This window comes from Mastigoproctus giganteus, chromosome 3 (assembly GCF_048544385.1).
Source record: "Mastigoproctus giganteus isolate SK-2022 chromosome 3, ASM4854438v1, whole genome shotgun sequence".
Taxonomy (NCBI): domain Eukaryota; kingdom Metazoa; phylum Arthropoda; class Arachnida; order Uropygi; family Thelyphonidae; genus Mastigoproctus; species Mastigoproctus giganteus.
The window spans coordinates 95069735-95094152 of NC_143577.1; the positions used below are offsets into that span (position 1 = coordinate 95069735).

General features: G+C 39.0%; 1 protein-coding gene across 3 annotated transcripts in view; it reads left to right on the top strand.

Annotated features, from left to right (window-relative positions):
• Positions 1-4497: 4497 nt before the first annotated feature.
• Positions 4498-24418, top strand: part of LOC150088166 (uncharacterized) — a 323234-nt gene continuing 303313 nt past the window's right edge. Inside the window, exon 1 of one of the 3 annotated variants that reach the window (XM_090369359.1) lies at positions 4498-4768. In XM_090369359.1, the coding sequence (XP_090225485.1) occupies positions 4661-4768 (108 nt within the window). In that variant the 5' untranslated portion in view covers positions 4498-4660. The remainder of the gene's footprint in view (positions 4769-24418) is intronic. The other 2 variants (XM_090369360.1, XM_090369361.1) reach the window with 2 other exon arrangements.

Genomic DNA, 24418 nt, shown 5'->3' on the forward strand with positions numbered 1-24418 from the left:
ATTTATATTGAGTGCACCAGTTGATTTGAGTCCAATCAGACTGAAGCAATTTCATTCTGACGGCCTTTATTATTTGGCTGGTATTAGTCGTTCTCAAACGAAGATGCGGATTGCATTGTGTTGCGCTGTGTTTGTGTTAAGTGCAAAGGTAGCTAAGATAAAACTGCAATCCTGACCCAAGACGACTAACTCGGTGCGAAAAAAAAAAAAAAAAGAATTTTTATTGGCTTTTTTTCAGATCGACACCCTTTTCCACAAGGTGTGGAAGAAGAGTGACCGCAACTACTTTGTCGTCCTACCATGAAATCGTAGGAACTTGAGAGGTCACATGAATTTACTCAGTATAGCCTGAGTAGTCGAAGCCTCGATAACAAGAACAGAATAAAAAGAACAAGACTAAGTGACAAGATATTGGTACGCCACTGCGTTAGTCTCTGTAATTCTTTAGGAGTTAAGGGCTTACCTTTTGAGAAGAGCGCCCATAAAGAACTAAAGCCACGGGATATAGTATATTGTCTGTAAATTGCGTATACGGCTAGTTTACTTGTTTCAGGATAAAAAAAAATCCAAATGCTTTGCAGAAAATTCACATTAAAACTTCCATTAAAGTTTCTCTCGTCACTTAAACGGCTTTAAACTTAGGAGGACCCTAGTTTAAGGCCGTCTCAGTCTTCTCACCTCATAGTCTCTATTGGAAAAAAAAAATACCAGTTCTTATGATTCTCTTAATCATTCTAGTTGTTTTCTGCTTACCCCACATTATTAAACATCTTTAGTTTTCTTTGCTGATTTTAAAATTGATGCCTTAAAAATATATCTTTTCAAATTTTTGGATATTAATGGATTATTTAATGTGAATGCACCATTACATTTTAAAGTAGCGCATATTTTACTAGCTCCCTATGGCGCTACTATTATGTGTACAGTAACGCCATATATACAGCACAGGGAGCCGCTTTTAATGTATTATTTTTAATATTAATTTTTTATTAATTTTAATAATGTTTTTAATGTATTTTTATTGCGTGACTCTAGCTTCTTCATTAGATTTCATTTACATGTTAACTTTAGACTGATGTTCTTGCGATGCCTTTTTTACAAATATATTTTAGCTTAAAATTATTGTAGTGTTCTTTGTATTTTATTTCGTTTCTTTATGGTACTTTGCCTAATGTTATTTTAATAAATAATTTTTTCATTCATAATTTTTACTAAATAAATAAACAATTTTACATGGCAAATTTGTCTGGCAGATGTCGCTTTTTTATATACATAAATGGTGGAAGTGTTGTATTAGATCGTGAAAAAGGTAATCAGAATTAAACAAAACTGACCATTTACTGTAAGTGAAATACGCACCTCAAGAAACATTGCGGAATTTCTAGCAGGTTATTTCATTGAATAGGATCTAGAGAAGCTCTAAAATTTAATTTGAGAACTTACTAGATGACGTCTGGTGACCTGCGTTTCCCATATATACTGACCATATATATGGAATGGAAACAAACAAGTATGTATTGCATTTAGAAATATCATTTTTTTTTTAAATATATATATAACTGCAGACTTAAATGATAGCGTAATGAAGTAAAGAGAGCTCCATAAAAATAAACTATAAATGAGTAATAAGGAAAATATATTTTTGATATTGTACTGTAACGCTAATTAGAAAGCGCAAGCAAATTACTGCATGCTGATACTAAACATTTTAGAAATTAATTAGGCCAATAAATATCTTTGTCCTTGTTGGTTGATAAATAATTGATGAATATAATTTTTTATAGAATACCTGAAATAAAATTTGATTTGTATATTTGTTTATAAGGTAGTTTGAAAAATTCAGTTAATATATATGCAGATGATGACGAATTACAGTAAAATCTCGTTACAGCAAACTTCTCTGGGGTTCATGACTCATTTCGTGTAAAGAAATTTTACCTTATGAATATCTCTTAAAATTATTTCAGAAGAGCCATTATTTTAAATTTACGCTTTATTACTTAAAAATCGACTTAAAATTAATTCATAATATCTAAATAAAATGGCAAAATACGTGCTATAAAAGTAAAAATATTTGTTTAGAAATCATCGTTTTGAAAGCATATTGTATTTTAAGAAATACTGTATCAATAAAATTTTAATAACCAACGTTTTCAGAAATATGGTACAGTAAATGTAACTTACTGTTACTTTGCACATATCAATAAATTTTTTTTTAATATTTAACTTTTTTTTTTTTCTGAATCATTACGAAAATTTAAATTTAGAGCCATTGAAATGTGTGGATTCTGGTTGCAGTAAGTTAAATCAGGTTACTGATTCTAATAGGACCCTTTTTTCCCCCTTAGCTTTTCGTCTGACAAACGAATTAACCTTTTTTTTTTTCTCGATTTGCGCATCTTTTTCCCATCTAACAAAAAGAGAGAGTAACAGGTAGAGATCGATATATATGGGCTGAGAAATGAGAACTGACAAATGCGAGGTATTGCATATGGATAACAGTAATCCCATCCCAGATTAATTTACCAACTGTGCAGTACTGTACTAAGGGTAGTTCTCTGAGCAGCGGAGAGAGAGAGGCTGCCAGAACAGCTCGTGCAGTTTTGTCAATGATATTGCAGGAATTTTGCTAGCAGGGAAAAGGAAGTGATTATACAATTGCTGATTGGTTGATATGGTGTTTAATGGCACAAGGGCTAATAAGGCCATATTGTGCCTGATTCTATTCTAGTGCAATTTCGAGCTAAAATCTGTTAAATAATCCCGTCTGCTTCAAGAAAACAAAGAACTCGGCTAGATTTGCATCGTCTCCAATCAGATGAGGTAATGTTAAAGGTTCTTGCAGACGTGAAAGCGATGTGAAAATTTTGTTTCAATAATTATTATAATAGTTGCAGATTATTAGAATATGTTTCACCGTTAGTGTAGATGATAATATGTACAAATAGGCGGATCTTCCCCCATGATTAGATAAATATGGGTTAGATGCGTGTGCCCAATACGTATCCTAGCCAGGATCACCTCCTCTTGCAAATTTTATTGCATGCTTGATGCCCATTATCCCATTGTGTAAGGCAATAATACCACATCCTGAGTACTGCATACAGGTGTGGAGGCCTCATTTTAGGGAGGATGTAAATCTGTCAGAACAGGTGCAGAGAAAGGCAACAAAATTGGTGAGAAAAACAAGGGTGCAAGGATAAGATTTTTTTCTCTTTCTCAGACTTCGCACATGAGGGAGCATAAATTGAGGAAAGATGGTTGTAGACGGAAGTTAGCCTTTAGCCAGTGGGTAGTTGATTTTTGGAACAAACGTCCATCTGTTGTTGTGAAAGTGGATAGTTTGAATAAATTCAAGGAAGGAAGGGCTAGACAAACTATTAGAGGGAATGGATAGGTGATGTGAGAAGGTGTTTTTTTTTTTTTTTTCGGCTGGTGATATGTAAGCGTGATTTCTTGCATCATTTTCCACTAGTAATACTAATACTATTTTTCGCAGAGGTACATCAGATACGCTAAAACGTGTTTACACGTCTTTGTCTATATGAGATGGTAAGTATAGAGTAAACGATACTTATCTTGCCTTTGATTCTGTCGGAATTCTTAAAAGCTTCTTCAATATTTGTTAGGTGATCTCAGGTGGAAACAGGTTTCCCGATGTGTTTATTCCGAATTTTTCAGTCTTGCTCAGCATGCAGATAGACGGCGTGTTCACGATCTGTTTGCATGTTGCTTTTTTTTAATTTTTTTTTTTTACTGTGCACGGACATAGTTCACGATTAAAAAGATATCATCTGGTACCACGTGAACCGGTGCACTATTACTAACCTGGTCAATCCGCTGAGGAATCCCAAAAGCAACGAATCAACATATTGTCAGTTTAAAAAAAAAAAAAGTTTTTAAAAGAGGTAAAATTATGCATAATTTTATAGATATTGAAATTATCATTAAATTTCAGCTGATTTTGCACAGTAATAATAGCATTCGGCCACCCTCTTCCTTTTTAACTTCTGTGCATTCTTTCGTGAACTGCACCCCTACCTTTGCAATCTTTCATGTATACAAAAGGATAAAATGCCTATATACAAAGGTGTGTGTTATGAAAATTATATTTTATTTCTGCAGTGTTGATAATGATTAAATCATACTTTTTTTTTCATCAGATTTGTGCTATTTTGTTATGACATCTAAAGAAATTGGATAACAAGATATAGCAGTTATTCTAATTTAATTATTTAATGTAAAATATTCTAAATATTCTATTTTCGAGTGTTTAAAGAGATTTCATTTATGTTTAATTACACTGAAGAATTTGAACGCTTTTTGGTATTCTGTTTGCCAAGTTGTACCTGTTGGGTTTAGTCACGTGTAATGATACTGTTTTCCTCCATCCCGTAACACACCGCGCATCCTAAAACACATGTTTGCTGTAGTTTTGAAAACATTACTTCACCGTGTATTTGCACTACATATAAGCCAATTGCTTTCGCATCAAGGCGTCTGCGCACTACTCGGTACATGCTCGACTCTGCAGCTGTAATGACTGATGCTTCAGGTGTCAGTTTGGGAAAAGTAGGGTGGAGGTTAGTTAAGTCTTAATGCACCGTGTGTGGTAAGGAAGCAGAACATCTGTGCCGTCTGGTAAGGGGGGCACACGAGGATGGCTGGAAATATAGAGACTTTAAAACTGTGTAGAAATGAAAACATACCATGGGGTTTCCGGCTGCAAGGAGGAAAGGACTTTGGTACATTTCTTGCAGTGCATAAGGTTAGTAGATGAACGCTTTTATGTTCTACTAGTTGTACCGAAAATTAACAGACTACAGGCACATATCAGAAAACATACACAATTTGTACACAAATTTCAGTTTACGAGTTCGCTATTTTATTTTATTTTTTCTTATGATGGCTGTTCCTTCGCACACTCGATATAAGTTAAATTAAGGAAGCCTTCCTTGATTGCATAATGTGTTAAAAAGAACTTTTGTTGCCATAAACTTCAGCTGCACCACATTCAGTAAGCTCCTAAAGTTGTATGTTACAAACGTCAAGCTCCACCACCATCCTCTATTCAGCTGCACCCATTGACCGGATATTCCACTAAAGTATATTTTTTCAGACGAGTGTTGAATATGGAACAAAATCGGTTCTATATTATAGAACCGATTTTGTTCTGTAGCATAGTATGAATTAGGAAAAATAGGAGAAACATAAAAACACAAATTAAATAAATGAATAAAATTAATGTTCTAAATTACGACCATATTTAAAGAAATCAGATGTGGAGCCCCTCATTTCAAAACTTTTATGAATGTGCCACTTTTGGAAAGGTGGAGAGATAATCTGGTCTTTTCAAGAAGAAGCATATGGTTTTCTTTTTAATGAGTCTCTCATATTTCTTCGCATAGAAATCAGCTCATATTTTACGATAAAAAGATGTGCAAAAACGAATATCGGATATAAAATAACCGGTTTATTATTCTGTTAATAATTTTATTGTGTCAAAAATAATAGTATAACTTCATATTAAGAGGGAAGAATTACAGATTTAAAAAATTTCTGATATTTTAAACTATGCTACGAACAAGTTATTTTCATTTCTTTTTTTTTTTTTTTTTTTGCTGAAAATATTTGTCCTTTGAAAAAGCTGGTTGCATTTTTCACTATTATATCGCTTATACGTACTTATAAAGGAGATCATACCGAAAGTTTTGAAATTGTATAAAGAGAGATTTCACAAACTGCAGGGAAACGATAATTCCCCCGATTATTTTGAGGACTTCATACATATGATTTAAAGACACTATCCATTGAAGCTACTGACGCAACCGTTATCCTGGATGCCACGCATTTTATAGCGCAATCGTACATCGGTGTAGTTTAGTTTCCACTTGAGCACAGTCGTTCCATACGTTATACTAGAAAGTTTAAATACTTTGTACTGTTATACACTTGTTCACTGGCATATTGGAGGTTATTCCCCCCCCCTTTCATTACATTATTAGTTTGATATTTTTAATTTAAAACAGTGATTAGAAATTTATTTTGAATTAATTTTTTTTTTTTTTTTTTTTTTTTTTTAACGCTCAGAACAATAGGGTGGAGGTGTGACACCTTTAGGTGTGCGACATTCCGGGGTCATGTATCTTGTAACCTTAACGAGCCTACCTTCGTCATTTTTCGGAATATTTGCAAATCAATACCCTAACTTAATAACCTAAACATGTTTATTCGATGTTCGTCTACACGTAACAACTCTACTCTCAGTGAAGATTTTCATGACTATTTGTATATGCTTCTTCAGAAACACATTTTGGGCCACTCATTTTTCATTAATCTCGGACAAAGAGAAATTATTATTTTTTAAATATAAATCTTATTATTATTTATTTTAAACATCCATATGCAGTTTCTGGCAACTGCACTTTTGGGGTCGTATGCACGGGTTTAGTAGATAAATGTTTTGCGTGTCCGTTCTGCCTACCTTATTTTATTTTCCTTATTCAGGCTCAATAGCATATCATCACAGGATGCGCTCTGATTCAACGTTTTTTTCATTGGCCCACAATATCCTTTCTTTTCCTTTTGCATCCTTATGAGCTCAGAGCGCCGGTGCAGCTGCACCGACTTTACCATCAGTGCCCAGGCTGGTTCCTGGGATTTAGGAACAGGAACATATTCCTGCGCTTATTCATTTGCACAAGGAAGTTGGGAACTAATGCGAACCCCATTGCGAACTACGAGATGGGCCTCTCCTTGTCTTTGTATGTGTTTGTGTGTCCCACATGCAGATGTGTTAAAAAGCAGGAAATCGATTCTAACATTAAATAAAAAAAATTATAAAAATTAAAAAAAATTATTTTAAGTTTGCCGAAGTTTTTTGTCGATTATTAAAAATGAATTTAATTACTTCAATGTAATAGTAATATCTTGGTCTGGCCCGGGTATGGTAGGGCCCTATCCCCCCAATCATGAGGCCTACAGCTACACCATTGGGCACATCCCTGCTCTTGGTATTTCCGTGGATTTTTATAATATTGTTAATTAAAAGTAGTTTATTCATCTGAAACCTCCAGACTGACTAACATAGATTAGTGTGATTTTCCGTTCGCATCTAATGCATCGCCATTTTGAATATTGCATAAGACAAGAAGGAAGACTCGTTTTTTAAATGAAGGAAAACAAAAAGTAACAGCTCTTTCACCAAAGGCGAAAGATAAAGGTGAAAGATGTTTATTTTTATGAGTGGTAAATAGTACGGTTGGGGAATTTGTAGTTTCGCTACTGCCTTTTTCAAGCTCTTCATCACCTATATAAGGCCGCCGTAGCCTAGTGGTCAGGCGCGCGGGTACATAAGTACGCGTGCCTTGAGTGACCGGGGTTCAAGCCCGTGACTGCTGAATACGGTGCTGTTTCTTGTATTTTGTCTATCTTGTGAACTCCTCTGACCGTTTGGTCATCCCGGAGTATAAACAGAAAATTTATTTATTTTTTATTTATTGATTCCGCTCAATACCCATCAGATGTAATAGGAAGTAATGACTGAGAGAGGTGCGAGTCAGTGTGGGGCGTGTGAAATGGTTAATTTTTTTTCCTATACCTCAGTGGCGTGGAGTTCACAAAAATTATATTTTGCCAGTTTTTCTGAAGATAATCCCAGTACGAACGAAATAGCTTTTGGAATTGATTATTTGGTTCTCTTATTTTTTTGATCAAATTTGTGCTTTATCCCTTCTCGCAGTACTTTGCATGGCGAATTCCTGATCATAATTCAAGATCTATACCTAAATTAGTTCCTCATCTCAATATTTTGAAGAAAGTGAGCAATTTTTATATGAATGCATCAAATCGTCTCCTTTGTTTCCAACGTAGCCGAGTGTTCAGTGGCCGAGGGTGCAGAAGCACTCGCGCTTTGAGTGTCCAAGTTAGCGTTATTGCTAAATACGATACGGTTAATGATAGATTGTCAAATATGCTCCTCTGGTCTAATGGTCAGCCGTATATAAACAAGAACATTAATGAGCTTCGAGAGAGGATTCTGTGTTTCATCAGAGTACAGCTTTTATCAATATAATTTGGAGACCTATTTGGGTAGATAGTGCGTATAATCGTTCAATTGAATTGTAGGTGGGTTTTTTTTTTCGTTTTCATCTGTCCATATTCAGGGTGCTGTCTGTATGAAAGAAGGCGCTAATGGGAATGTAAGAGGTAAAGTTAATGTTCTGTTTGTGCCCTGAATTTACTTAAAAAAAAAAAAATCTTACAACGTCCTGTTTTGCTTATATGACTAGCAGGTGTATAGATGTATGCAGAATTGGAATGTACGTTGTGTACCCGTATAAACAGGTAGTCTCCTGACCATGACTACAGGGGTAAACAACCTTATAGGTTGTTTACCCCTGTAGTCATGGTCAGGAGACGCCTCGTGCCCATGCTGACGCAATGCTGATTCCTTTTCCTAGGCAGCATGGCGTCGAATGCTGACGCTGGTTCCAGTTGGTCTGGCCAGCGTGAGAATGTCACTCGCCACGACGAACACGGTATATTCTACCATATAGGGCACTCTAGCCCTATCACATTCATCCGCCACCTCCTAAGAGACCTGCTCATTCCCTCCCCAACTCTCCTCCTGTTCTTTTCACCTGGTGGGACCTGCCACCCTAATTCTGTGTCTGCTTCTTAACAGTCATCCCCAGCAGAAGGTGGGTTGCTTCTGCAGGGGATGCTCCTCTACCCGCTTTTTCTTTCTATTTATTGGTGGAAGTCTTCCTTGCATCCGCCTCCTGTGCCTTCCCCTCTTGTTCCTTTCAGATTTTTTTCCTTTTCCGCTTTTACCCCTCCCGCCCTTCCATTTCCTACTGTTTCGTCTATCCTTTTTTTTTTTTTTTTTTTTTTCCCTATCGGGGCTCTACTTGGCAAACTCAGGAAACGTCCAAGGTTTCGTCCCCTCCAGACTATTCATATGTCTACTTACTTACTGCCCTGGCCCACCTTCACGAGGTAATGAAGGGTGTCTTGATTTCCAATTGCCCAACGCTAAGAGGCTATATGAACATAATAGCACAACCCAGCACTTAGATATGTACAATCTCTCTGGCCTTTGCAGTGACCTGTATGCATTACAGAGATACTACGTGGAGTTGGAGGAGACCCTCGGTGCCGCAAGACAGTTAACACTATGTTACTCTGTCTGAAAAATGACACCTCTCGATGAATTTAGTGTTAGAATTTTGTTTCTATAGGCGACATTTTACCAATAGGTTTCTCGGTGTTGGAATGGATGATTAAAAATCTTAAAAGACAATCCCTGAAAGTACGTCAATTCGGGATCGCTTTGCTACATTAGCATAATATGTTTCACAGTTTATTTTGTCAAATAGGGACTGTGTTGGGGACCTTGAAGAAATAAGTTTACCACATATTGTTTGTTATATTGGTTCAGTTCCCGGGCTCTCCACTCACTGCGGAGCCAAGATTTGACGCCCACTACCCGGCAAGTAATAAATGCGCTCGGAAGTGAGACGCCAGGGCTACCCGGACACCATACTGCTCTAAAGTACTTTTCCTTGAAGAGTCATACACAGAGCCATAGTAGCGAGACCTGATGAAAGCTCTATAAAGATGGATCAAGGTATGTCGATCAGCGCCCCATGAGATGGATAACACACGCCTGAGAATATTCAACTTCTTCAAAAAGATAGTTCGAAGATTGGCCACATGTGCTTGAAAGTTCAGTTTCCTATCCAGTACTAGGCCAAGAACACGGACATTGTGAGCAAGAGGAATTGAAACTTCATTGATCTCTAGCTCAGCATCAGAATGAAGTGACCGTAATTTGCAGAAGTGAGTAGTGGGGTATTTCTGCTCAGCAAGACGGTATCCATTACGTAAGGTACAGGATTCTATTCTGGCAAGAGCAATTTGTAACTGTCTTTGGACAGTATTCATACTTTGACTGGCAGGATATGGTGAGGTCATCTGCATATTTGAATGGTTTATTGCTTGCCGGTTAGTGGACGTCCTATCTTGGCCCCAGAGTGAGTGGGGAGCGCGGGCACTGAACCAATGTGGCACTCAGTATGGAACCCTGTGGGTCGATTAATTGGTTTTTTGGTTTTTTATGGCCCAAAAACGCCATAAAAAAACCATGACAGATTTTAAAATTCAGAAAGATGAGTAGTTTGGTAACCTTTAAACAGGTTACCTCGTCAGAAGTTCATATATATAGAAATAAAAACCACTATATGAGTAAAGCTAAATATCTCATATGTTATATACTTTATATAGTAATCATCGCTTTTAAAAATTTAAAAACTGCTGATGGTCATTGTCACTTAAAATCTGACTGAGTGTATATGGCTCAGCCAGATAGGTAAAAGCGTTAAAACGAGCATTTCTAAAACTGGGACAGTCGGATGTTTTACAGTTAAATCGTTGTCACATTGCTCGCACATAGTCATCAGCCCTCAGAAAAAGGAGTGTGTCAGATGACTATGTCCTATGTGGAGCCGAGATAGAACAACTTCCTCTTTACGGATCCTGCGCAGACTAGACTGCCAACGTTGAATTACAGGCTTAATCTCATATAACTTGCTTGCAACCTGCCCGTGCCATGTGTTGCCATTGGGAAATCAGTTTCTTACGACCCTGTCTAACAGGAAAGAGTTAGACAGGGTCGCTAATTTGTCTGCCAAATCATTTCCTAAGATACCAATGTGTCCGGGGATCCAGAAGAAACGAACATCAAATTTAGATTGCGAAAGGAAGTGCAACTTCTGCTGTATCCGGAACAGGACAGGATGAGGATTGAACCTCATCGATGATAAAGCCTGCAATGAACTGAGGGAGTCGGTATATATCATACATTTTTTGTGGTGGGTGGTTTGTATATGATCCAAGACCAGCTCAACTGTGTGCAGCTCTGCAGTGAATACACGGCATTCGTGGGAGATCTGCTTGGATATCGTAATGCCTGGGAAGACAGCTACAGATCCCACAGTGAACTGAAATTCAGATCGGTGAACTGAAAAGAGCTACAAGTAGACAGCATATGAAGTACTGTCCTTACCCCAGTTGTTAAGGGAGAAGTTGCAAAGGGGAACATGAGCATGCCAGGGTGGTCGAAGTTGCCCTGGCGATGGGGCAGCATTGTCTAATGTAATGTCGAAATCTCTGAGTAGCTTTTGGATACGAATACCGAAATGGTAATTGGCAGTATGGCGATTGTTGTACAGATTTTCTCAACGTGGCCCAAAGACGGGTGTCCACATGGGGTGGTCTGGAAGGGATTTCAAAGCATATTGTGAACCCTGTGGGACACCCTCTTCTTCAATATGAGGTGCTGACAGCATGTTTCGATATCGGACTTGAAAGTGGCATAGTGTTTTGTGGAAGGCGCCAACGGTGGTTTCCTGCATCTGCGCCATGGTACTTGTTGAAGAAGTACAGAATTTCTGTAAAAGCCAGAAAAAGTATGTCTGGTTTGTGGCAGAGTAGTGTTATGTCACTGGATTCTTGGCCGCATGACTCCTAATGGGACCTCGCGTTGCCAGCCACCACCACTGGAGGGTGAGCCAGACTGCCCGTCATACTTTAGCTGGCCTCTGTCAGGGTCGCCTGAGCTTCCTGGCAGAGACCAAGTTAAAAAAAAAAGGAAGAAAACGGAGATAGCTAATGAGGGGGAAGTTAAAATAGTGAAGGAAGAAGGACGTGGAAAAAAGGTGTCCTCCATATGATAGAAGTAGGTAGGGAATGAAGGTGGTTGGAATCCCTGGATTGGCAACTCACCCACACACCCAGGGCCAAGGAAAGAAAAAAGGTTGCAGGGTAAGAGTTACCTGCAAAGAGATACCATATGGCATTTAACACCCGAAGGCGTTTGTAGCACCTGACCCACCTTCCAGTATACAGGTGCAAAGTCATCCACACCTGAAGGTGCCCAGCAGGATTTGAAGTTAATCCTACCCCGGATGGGTTTTGCAGCGTATCGTATCCTGGCAGAGGCACTAGTTTATCCCAACCCATAGGGGTTTGCAACGGGTTTAGGTGGATTCCCTTTGTACTACTGTCGAACTGTTGCCTAGGAAATTGTTGTCTGAGATGGAAGGTTGATTGACTAAACTCGGTAAGGGCATGATAGTATAGCTCATCTTGCAGAAACAGTTGTTCCTGATGGTGTAGGTTTCCGTGTTTTTGTGATCAACCTTGTCCTGTAATCCTCATAATAATGACAGTAGTACATTACATGCTCCAAGATTTCAGGTTGTCCGCATGTGCAAAGTGGGTTTGTTCGATGCCCAGATCTGTTAATTTTTTCCTGAAGGGTCCGTGTCCAATAAGTAAGAATGTCACTTGGAGGCCGGTGAAAACAAGGGAGGCAACTTTGGGTATGTTTGGGCAACAGAATGTAGAAAAAGTTTGGTAATAGCTCCTTTGCTTGTGTTATCCTATGCGTTTTTTTTTTTTTATGTGTGTGTATAGGTAGGGTGGCTCCTAGAACGTCCGTTCAAATCCACCTCGTTTCTTTGTACGTTGAACAGACTCTGCAAAACAGGCCAGCGTGTAATAGTGCAATGTTCGTGTAGTTTAATGCATGTTATGTTGTTGTGTTATGCTGACCTCTTGGCTACCGAGAAGCAGCTATCACCAGGAAGGCTGCTTCTAAATACTCGTCCACACCACGGGAAGGTGGGCCAGTTCCAGTAGATGGGACGCATAAGGTCTCAGGTTATGAGACAACAACACTTAAAAAAAAAAAAAAAAAAATCCTCTGGGATCCTATCCTATGCGTCTTGCCAAATTTCGACCAGTTTGTTTGAAATTTGCCTCTCTTGATCACCTCAAGATACAGGGGTAGATATCCTGCGAGGATTTGAAGGCCGACATATTAATAGTGCGACAGGCTCTAGTAACTGTGAGGAGCATAACTCTCTGAATTGAATCCAACTTTGTTTTATTTCGCTGGATGTTGGCTTTGGTACACTACACTGCTGCACCGTAGCAGACAATTGGCAAGAAGATGATTTGCACTAATATATATTAGTGCATTTGCACTAATATACATTAGTGCAAATGCCCTTCGTTTAAGCCCCCAGTCTGCCCTACTAATTCTGGGAATGAGTGCCGTGTATTTGATGATTTTGGTTGCGACATAAACGAGATGCGCATAAAACATCATCTTGATATCTAGGATGATGCCAAAGTACTTTATTTCAGGGAACAGTTTTATGGGTGCACCATTAATTTTTATGATTGGTGATCTGGTTAGTTGAAGCGATCCCTTGAGCAAAATAAACTTGGTTTTCTCACCAGAAATAGTTAGCCGGTGTGTGGAGGCCCAGCTCTGGAACTTTGAGGACCAGATTGGCATTGATTTCCAACTGGACTCGAGAACAAGCATGGATAACCAAGACTAGGTCGTCTGCAGAGGCTAAAGGTAAGCACACTCAAGGTCCATCTCCAAGAACTCGTCTAAGACAATGGACCAGAAGAATGGTCCAAGAACCGAGCCCTGAGGAAAACCCCGGGTAACCAGCCTGGAGATTTGCTGGTGCTTGGAGGTGAGCATGATCTTCTACTGGTTAAGGTATGAGGAAATGCATCCGTAAAGGTTGTAGGAGTTTTGGCATGGCTAAGCCTGCGGAGGATGCTTGGCCACCACAGGCGATCAAAAGCACCAGCAAAATCCACTGATGGCAAGGGAGTATTTCACAGGACTGTTTTACGCCGAATGTTTGAGGTACTGAAGAGCATCCTCCGTACCAGCTCCTTGTTTGAATTCGAATTGGTGGGAGGATGCCAAGTTTCATTCTGTGTAGTGTCTTTCCATCCGAGTGTGTAGACGCCTTTCAAGCAGTTTGGTGAGAATAGAAGCAAGGCAAGGTCTGTAAAAGTTTGGAATTACTTCAGGTTTTTCAGGACCTTTGATGATAAGTTTTGAGTTTGATTTTGGAAAAGTATCCAGACTCAAGACAGTTGTTAAACGTAGCTAGTAAGTGGTGAGGGAATCTTTCAGCAAACTTTTTTTTAAAACGTTCACCTCAAGAAGATCATTACCAGGAGTTTTATTGTCTTTGGTTTTGTGCAGAGCAGTTTGAAGTTCGTCCAATAAAAAGGGCGCTTCAGTGTGATTGGTTGCATGTTCCTCGTTCCTGGTAGTAATACATTGTTGATTAGCAGACATGGGGTCGCTGTCATTCGGAAAGATAAAGTTCAAAATATTGTTGACGGATTCTTCCGAAGTTAGGGTGACCGAACCATCTATCGAACTTGAAAGTAAAGTAAAGTGTGTTTAGGGTCTAACGGCACCAGGGGTTTCCCCCATCTCCGTCTAGTATACATTGTCGTGTGTTACAGTAGGCTGTAAAGGCCAGAGATTTAAAAGTGTATGGATATTGTGAGGTATAGTATCGGACTTGAAAGAGTGTGTGTGTGTTTAGCGTCAAACGGCACCAGGGGTTCCCCCATCTCCACGTGCTATACAATGTGGGTGTGAAACAGAACACTGTCAATGCAAGAGGTTTAAAAGTATATGGATTTTGTATTAGTGTAGTGTCGTGTACCGTTGTTCATCTGGTCATTTAGCCGTTGGGCCCCTAATGGGACCCAACGTTGCCCCATTCTTCCCCGTGGAGGCAGACCAGGTACACCACTATTATAGTTATTTACTCTGGCAGGTCCTGCCACCTAATTTCCTGAGATTTCAGTGGCAAGGACCTATAAAAAAAAAAAAAAAAAAGCTGTAGATAAGGGTCAGCCAAAACAAAGGGAGTACTAGTTGGGCGATTTGATGTTGTGTTTTTGGGTGTAGGGCTCAAGCAATTTGGCGTTGATTCGGACGCTAGTTGTAAGTTAGAGAAGGGGAGGGAGACTGAAGACTGGGGGGAAAAGATAGAGATATGGGGTCCATAGCAAAGATGACCCGAAGTCAGTGGAGCAGGCCCATGCCCCACTAGAGTGAAAAAGAGAGGTGGCAGACACCAGGGATGAACTCCCCTTCCCGCCGGGGAGTGGAGGCAAAGGACCTCGCGTCATCGACGGGATTCGAACCCGGGCGTTTTCCACCCGGTATGGGGAGGATGGTGACGATACAACTGTGTTACCCTCGCATACTGTTAATAGTTGAGGCGAAGTTAAATCTCAGGATTTATGTTTTGCTTTTTTCCTAATTTGTCTTGCTTTCGCTCTGAGTGTTTTGCAAACAATTAGATTGGCGGTAGTTCGGAATTTGTGAAAGTGGTTCCATGCACGGTTTTTAATACTTTCGCTTTGGAACAATCTGCATTCCACCACTGATTTTGGTGTACACGGTTGTCGGCGCGTGTAGCACAGTGGTATCATAACCGTCCTCCCCACACCGGGTGGAAAAGGCCCGGGTTCGAATCCCGTCGATGACGTGAGAAACTATAATGGGTTTTTTTCACTCTGTGGCTGAGTTAATCGATATCAAGCGTAGATAGCAAGGTTTTTCCCCAAAAAAACTAGGGTTTTTCGTCCAGAAAAACAGACACATCGACCATAGAACACACGCAATTAACAGACACACAGCACTGCAGATGAATTTAATTATTCGGGTGGCCTAAAAATAAGTCTGAATAGTTTGGTGTACACGCTTGCGCTGGTCGGATTTTGGGATGTAAAGTTCTGCTGCAGATAATATATGGCTAATATATTATATAGATAATATATTTACATCGTCAAGGTGTTTTTGCTGAACATATTGATTATTGAGTAGGACACAAGTGGAATAGTTTTTCCAGTCTGCTTTGTGGAAATTCCAAGAAGTATGACCTTTAGGACAAGACACGACCTGTGTTTGACTTGAACTGATGAGAGGTGCACTTATCATTCCATGCTTGGAAAAAGAGATGCTGAACAGATGGATAAGTCTATGGCTGATGTAGTACCTGTAGGTAGTTGAGCATTAGTTGGAGAGCCAGAATTAACAGAGTCAGGTTATGGTTCTCCATTCTTTGGTTATATGGTTATTCATATTTGGTTATATGGTTATCCAATGGATAACCATATAACGAAATAACAATTGTTTGCCGTGTCCCTTATTTAAACTTATTTTTGAATATTGTTCGTAGTCGTCTCACTGTGTCTTCCTTCTTATTTTGTGCGTATACAAATATAGTTACTCACACGTCGTATTCGAATCTGTGTTACTACAAAAGACGGTTCTTATATCTCTACTTGTATACTTCTGTGATCAGTGGCGGGTTTAGCACTTGAGAGGCCCCACCCGCAATTAAATTTTGAGGCCCCCCCCCTCTAAATATTTTCGGTACCACTACAGTGTGCATTCTATGCTCACGTTTTTACTATAGCACGCGCTCTAGATTTGGTGTTGCGATTTTAATCATTTTGGTTGCGCAATTCTTTCATACATATTTTAACTAATGTTTAAATGAAAAAATGACACAACTACCATCCCTCCCAAATCTAACATTAATACATAAAATCTAGCATTAATGATAATATGTATTCTACTTCAGATTCACTTAGTTCGCATAGATATTTCATATAATATGTGGGGATATTCGCATAACAGTTTACTAACTTCTCATATTAAATTATAGTTTTATTCAGTAACGGTAATAAAGACGAGTTTCAAAATTTTAAATGAAACAATTTTTTTTTTTGAGACCTGAGGCCCCCTCGATTTAAGAGGCCCTAGGCGCGCGCCTCGTGCGCCTGTGTGGAAATCCGCCACTGTCTGTGATCCTAGGCGACTGCCAGTGGCGTATTGTAGCCCTCTATGCCATTGCGCCTATTTCACACTGTTCGGAGTCGGCCCTGGATATTTGTATTCTGCGTCAAGCGGTTTCTGTGGTTTCCCATAAAGCCGCGTTATTAAACTATGTTGTGAAAGTATTGCTGCCAAGCCAGATGAATGTGTTCTGGTGTTGTTCACCTGGTCACTTAATTAGTGGAAGACTCGATCACCACGGAAGAGGCCTCCCAGCATCCCACCTCGAAGTCGGAACCTATAGTAGGTGGAGGGTGGGGTTTCAATGGTTATTATCTAGCCTGAGAGCAGGCTAAATAAATAACGATGAGTAAAAAAAAAAAAAAAAACCCTATATTCGGCCACCCGAATATTTAAATTCATATGCCGTGCTATGTGTCATGTCTGTTAATTGCGTGTGTTCTATGGTCGATTTGTCTGTTTTGCTGGACGAAAAACTCCAGATTCTGGGGCGCGGGGGGGGGATCTTCCTATCTACGCCTCAGACCGATTAACTCAGCCACGGAGTGAAAAAACCCATCAAAGTTCCTCGCGTCATCGATGGGATTCGAACCCGGGCAATAACGATAAACAGTGAAGGCTTCCTATTGGAGTAAGTAGTTGTAGTAGTAGTACAGACGCCAGTAGTACTCTCCGCAAAGAGAAGAAAATCCGCTGAGCAGGAAAGTGTCCACTCCTTCAGCAAGGAGCAGTCTACCAAACGGGAAGACTAACAGGATCCAAGCACGAAGATCAAGAAAATTCAAACTACACTTCCAATAGAGCAGAGTCCCGGGACGAGGAGGCCGATGGAAATACATCAACCAATCCAAGATGACAAATTGCAACTAAGTCAGCAAGGTAGAGAGGACAGCGGTCGTGCCCTTTTACAGAAAGATCCTACAGAAGCATAAGTGCTTTCCCAGGCTCGAAATGAAGTTGCTATAATATATGCTGATATAAAAGCAGCCTTTGATAATCTAAATGTACGTGCCCTACTGCATCTGCTCCAATACGCTTTCCAAATAAAGGGAAACATGAAGTTCCTTCAGTCGCTACTAACCTGTCATTCCATGTATTTCCATACAGAGAATCAGATCCTCCAACGCCCAGTCCATGCAGGAGTTCCACAAGGTGGAGCCTTATCCGGACCCCTCTTTACCGCGATGCTGATTCCTTTCTATAAGGGTAGGGGTGATGTGTGCACTTACGCGGACGACATTAAAATTCTAACTACCATCCAACTGTCCATGACCGATAGTGCATTGCATGATAAGATAAACCATAAGCTTCTGGAGTTATTTGTGTATTTAGATAAATTTGGCTTGGCCCTAATTCCACAGAAGTCTGTAATTGATAGTGTACTCTCTAAAAATATCACCTACGCTTGTACAACCAAAACTAAGTGGCATAACTATTCCAATCAAAACTCATAGAGATCTAGGGATAATATTTGACATTCAACTTGCGTTCACGTCGCATATTGATATGCTTGTAAATAGAAAACTTCTTACGTTGGACAACCAAACAGAACCTCTTGCACTTTAAACAAACTACAACTGCACGATATATAAGAATCACAGTGTATTCAGCTATATTGTATGGTGTTGAATTGTGGGCGTCAGCCACCTATACTCACATTAGGAGAATATGTGCGACTGAATTCTGTCTGCTGAAGTAGGGCCAACAATAAAATAAACACCGTGTCCCCCATCAGTTAAGGATCACGGAGCTTGCTGAACAGCTTAACCTACAGCGTTTACCAGACATCATCCCTGGAAACGATTGTTAACCACAATAAAGATAACTGGCGTGATCTCTTCACCTTGCTTCTGGCAGCTATGCTTCTGCCTTAAGAGGCAAAAAATCCCTAAGGATAATAGCCAACAGACTGAAGATGGCCGAGAGATTCTTACCATCCAGAGCGTTGCAGTCAATTCACAGCTTATCACACATTAGAATTGACTTTGATAAGCTTCAGATGATCAGAACTATAGAAGACAAACTGCGGTGTGGTTCTTTGACGCTACTGTTGCTAGCAGTTTTGTGTATTTTTGTCAACAACTGTATATGCAATTGTGTGTAATTATTTGAACAAGTGTATATCTCGCGTAGGTTGTTTCAGTAGATATGATGTTAAGCTGAACTTTTTACCACAACTGCAGGAATCTACACAGAAATGTAGTGATGAAACTTTCATTTTATATTTTAACTTTTCTATTGCATTGTAGATTTTCTATCATATTTTGGCTATTCTGTCATATTTTGGATACTCTGTTATATATATTAAAGAATTCTAGCTATTCTTTTATATTTTACTTTATGTCAATCCTCTGGAATTTTCTGCCGTGAAGGGAATTTGTCTTATACCAATGTACTACTATATTTATATTTGGTAGGACAAATAAAGATTAAGTTGCCGTCAGCAGTTCGTACCCGGAAACTGGGTCAGCAGATGGTGCGGAAAGCCACGGGTCAAGAGTAGCTGGCGCGTTGTACCACATGAGAATCCCACCTAAGAAGAATTCTCAGGACAGCAAAGAATGTTCAGAGGAGCACAGAATAGGGTTCCAGTCCGAGTAAAGGAGTAGTCAAATCCGCCCGAAAATGGTGGCTTATATAATCATCATTATCCAACCGATTTCACTACTCCTTGACTGTATTGCATTTCACTACTCCTTTACTATATTGGATTTGACTACTCTTTTACTTACATTGGATTTGACTACTCCTCCTATATACAACTGTATAGTAGTTGTTGTTGTTGGCGCATAGGCTTCTGTGGCCATAATGCACCTCCCAAGGTTTTTGCAGTACTTTGATCCAAGCCCGAGGCGGGAATCGAACCCGCGACCTTTGGGTTGCCAGGCAGGCACTTTACCCACCCGGCTAGCCCGGTCGGTACATATATAGTACCTGTGGCTGTAACAATATCAGGCAGGGTTAAGCTAGCCCTCAGGGAGCTGCTACACGTATTTCTTTCTTACTGGCTTTGACCATCTCGGTCCTGTTTAGTTTTATGGCTAGAAGTTTTATTTGCGCCAGTTAGGAATAAGCTGTTGAAACTGCCCTAATAACCGTAGCCGAGTGGCCAAATTAATGTACTGAGTTATCCACGCCGAGCGTTAGAATCTACGTAAATACTACAAAACAGGATAATATTCTTGTGAATTCTGATTTTATATGATGTCTCCAATTGTAAACAAAATTTATTTATTATTATGGTATATACTTGTCAGTTGAGATGTTGGAAGAATGTGCAAGGATAAATAGTTTCTTAAGATATCAATAAACCAGGCTATCTGCCAGTTTAGCGCTAGAAAGGTTCGTCGTTACTTTCTTGAAATCTTGAATGAAATACAACTAGTTGTTAATATCATTTACCCTAGAATCTGCTTAGCTTAGCAAGGGAAGGAAGGAAGGAAGAGAAGTACTTCCGCTATAAATAGATCGTTTGCTGGTAGTATTCATCCCACTGTCTCGGTCAGAAATACAACTGGCACGTTATATATCGCTGCAAATTCCACGTTGAAGCAGCTTTTGTATAGGAAGCTGCTGAATTTACAGTTATTTAAAACACTGTACAGAAAAAATGAGTTTTTTAACAGTATCGTGTTTTTTTAATTTATTTTATTGGTGGTGATTATTATTCAGCCGTTAGATAAAACCAGTTGTTAGTAATTGTTATCAGTGATGAATACTGGTATGTAAAGGAGAGAACAGAATGCTCAATACTTGGATTTAATGGTCCCGTCACGGGAGATGGCTTTATATTCTACCAAGCAAAATATGTAATCCAGGCAGTCTATTTTTTTGCCTAGCCATTTTAGGCAAAGTGTAATATGTACGTACTCTTATTATTTATTGTATATTTTACGTGATTTGGCTGAAGAGAAAAGGATACTGTGAGCTGAATAAGTATAAGTTTACATCTTTTAATATAATGGCTTTAATAAAGTGGAATGTGGCAATTCATTTTGGGGTATGAAATCATACAGGTTCGTATGGTTTCATGCCTGAGATGATGAAGTGTTTTCGTCATACTGTATCAAATATTTTATACTAGTGTTTAAAATGTAGAATGGACGATAATTAACAGGATTCCCATTGATTCCCTTTTTCTTAAGAAGAGAGAAGCAACACCACCACCTGTTTTAAATAATTTAATTAACTAAACGCTAACAATAAACCTTTATTTTTTTATCAATACTTTCACCATCTATCTCAATCAGCTCGCAGTTTTAATGGAATGTATGAATTCTGTGGAAGACAAAACAGTTTTCAGTCACTCTGATGTATCAAGTCAATGACTAAGATAGTTAAATTGGCTAACAAGGGTGTGGTTTACATGCACAGGCGTGAAACAAACCCCATGAGCAGGAGGTTACATAGTCCATGGGACGTTCACCTTGAAAGGTTATGTACAAAGTGGTTTAAACATACAAAATTATATTTGTATAACTTATGAGATTTGGCATTTGGAATAATCAAGACGTTTTAATAAGGGTATGATAATTTAATGCCCTTTTGAGACAATTCTTAGGTTCATACTGTACTGTAGTACAGTATGGAATTTTTTTACAGTTCAACTCCAAATGTAAGCAGTTTGCTTTGATGGTTGTTTTTATCTAGTAGATGTCCACCAAAATTGCATTAGACAGTACAAATCGACAAAGACTTGCAACCTGTAGGTCTTGTCGTTACAGAGCTTTTCTGGTTCAGTTTTATTTGTTGATTAAAACGTTTTGTACTGTTTTCTGGGGTAAAAGCGACTTAGGCTGGCTTTTTGAAGTTTTTGTTTAGAGAGGAGGTCTTGTGTCAATATCCCTGAACTATAACCGTCTATGCTGGAAGCATTCAGTCTTCCTGTTAGCAGTTGGGCTAATGTGAATATGTTCCTAGTGGTTATTGTGTTTCCATGGAGAAATACTGAGATCGAAAAGTTGGATTAATGTATAGATGATAAATGGTTGATCCGAGAGCCATATTTACTACAGAGAAGAGCTTTCAGATTGCTCGGTGGTGCAGAGGACCAGATCTATGAAGCATACTGCAGAATGAGAAGAGCACATTTCAGGATATACCTTTTTAACTGTATCGTTTCTAATGGCAGTTAATTCTTGTTTAGCTGACCAGAGTGCCGCATACGTTTTTGCTTTGATGTAATCAAAGTGCTTAGAGGCGAGTTTCTCGTTTCATATTAGATCTGCATGAGATTTAACCTTCCGTACTTTGCATCCGCTTGCTTTTATGGAGATATATTACTTTAATTTTTTTTTTATAATTATCATTTGCGCAGATTTAATTGCATCGAAACGTAATCCTATACAATCAAGATAATACCCCAGTTCATTCATTGTTATTAGCTTATTGATTTATTCTCCTAACTTAGTATTAGCAATGGCCACATAGTGCAAGAAAGTCTATATAAGTTTATGCTGCACAAGTCAAAAAAAAAAATAATAATAAAAATATAATAATAAGAAGAAAACTAAAAAATAATAATTAATAAGAGAAAAGGAAATAGACAACAAATGCGTTTCCTTCCTCCCGTAGGTAATTATCCAATTGACCTTTGAATTTCCCCGAACCGTCAGCCTCTACCACCCATGTAGGTAACTTATTCCTGTAATTTATAACTCGCTGGCTAAAATAAAACTTCCTGCAGTCCAGTCTAAACACCTTCTTGTTTTTGATCTGTAGATCTGAGGAAGAATTTCAAATCATCAGCACAAATTGTTATTTATGGGATGCCAGAAAGGACAGCAGCAAACGACATTAAGGAGAAAACCGCTTACTGCTGTACTCTGGAAAAATGGTGTAATGAGGTTTGTTATCATGTCAGATTATGAGGTATCTTTTCTACAGAATGTGTACGTAAAATTTTCAGGAGATTGTCTTGTATTTTGAATTAGTGTGGCAGAATTTGTTTAAGGGCCGTTATAGGTGTACTGTCAAAAGTTGCTGATTATCTGCTATATAAAAAACTTTTAACAGTTCATCTGTTATAGTTGATATATCGGAAGAAAGCTCTCAGTAATAAATTATTGCTTCTTGTTGAAAGCTTTCTGCATCCTGAAAATTGGCGAGAGTACACGTGAACAGGCGAAGATTTTAAGGCTACCGCTAATAGCGAAGTTTTTTGATTTTTTATTGACTTAAATTGGCATATTAATTTATTATTTAGAGTTGTTTATATTCCTAGTAACAATACTTTAGTTTAATTTGAATTTAGACAGATATTTTTAGGTTATTACTTAGTATCGGAAAGGGTATCAAATCCACTTGTTGGACAAGTTTTGGTGCTCCCTGGAATGCTAAGTTTTTAATTATATTTAGCCGCTTTATTGACTTAATTGTTAGATTAAGTAGGAGATATGGCCACCCCTAATGTTGATGCAGCCTTTGCACCGCCTGTCTGTACTTAGAACAATGTTGTTGATAAGTTCTTGCGGTAACATTATCCATTCCTCTGTTAACGCCATATTCAGCTGGTGAACATTTTCTGGTGGGTGTGGACGCGCCGCTAGGCATCTCTCCAGAGCGTCCCATATGTGTTCGATGGGATTTAGATCGATGGAACGGGCAGGCCAATCCATACGAACAATATCCTCACTTTCCAAAGCATATCAACAGCTGCAGTGCAATGAAGTGTGGCGTTATCCATAAACACGAACTTGGAGCCAATGGCACCTCGGAACAGACGCACATGTGGAAGGAATACCGCAGTACAGTAGCGTGCACCGCCTTCCAGTATCTGGCGTTGTGTGCGTCCATCCAAGATAACGCCTCCCCAGACGAGAATAACTCGACCGCCATATCGATCCCATTCAGTGATGTTTGCGGAGTGATACCATGTGCCAACGTCTAGCCAGATTAGCTGATGTCCAGAATCGCTCCTGAGACTGAATCTACTCTTATTGCTTGCTTGCTTGCTTGTTTGTTTGTTTGTTTGTTTATATTGAGGTTTAATGGCGCATGGACTACCGGGTCATAATCTACTCTTATCAGTAAAAATTACCTGAAGTAAAGATTTTGTGGTTGTAACTTTTAGAAATAGTGTTGGTCCTTAAGTTTTACACTCCGGTGTAGTATCCAATCAAATAGGTCAGATAAGACCTTCCTTTTAACAAACCCATGCCGTGTCTTAAATATTAGTGCAGTCTTGTCTAGATGATCCTGCAATGCTTCTTTAACCAGTGACTCCATTATTTTCTCCGGAACACAAGTTAAACTTAAAGGTCTATAGTTACTTGTGTCACCTTTTTAATCCCTTTTGTGAATTGATAATAAATTTGCACACACCTCCAGTTCATGGAAACGCTCCCGAGTCCAAGGAAGCTCCCATAGTTATCACTAAGGATTTGTTGCCTCCTTTATTATAACTGGATAGATCCCGTCCACCCCAAGTGCCTTCTTTATGTTTAACAATTTCTCCTCCACTTTGCTCCCAGTATTGCAAAATCACTTAGCTTCCTGTTAGAGTTTTTGATAAACGTCTGGCATTCCCTTCATTGAATAACTCCTCATGTGTGAATGTAGATGCAAAATACTCATACAGTTTATCAGCTACCTGAGCATGATCATCAATAGTCAACCCATCTATGTATAGTTGTCCAATCTGATTCATCTCTTTAAAGAACGATTTGTTGTTTTTCTTTGCATCCTTTGCCAAAGATTTTTCGTAAC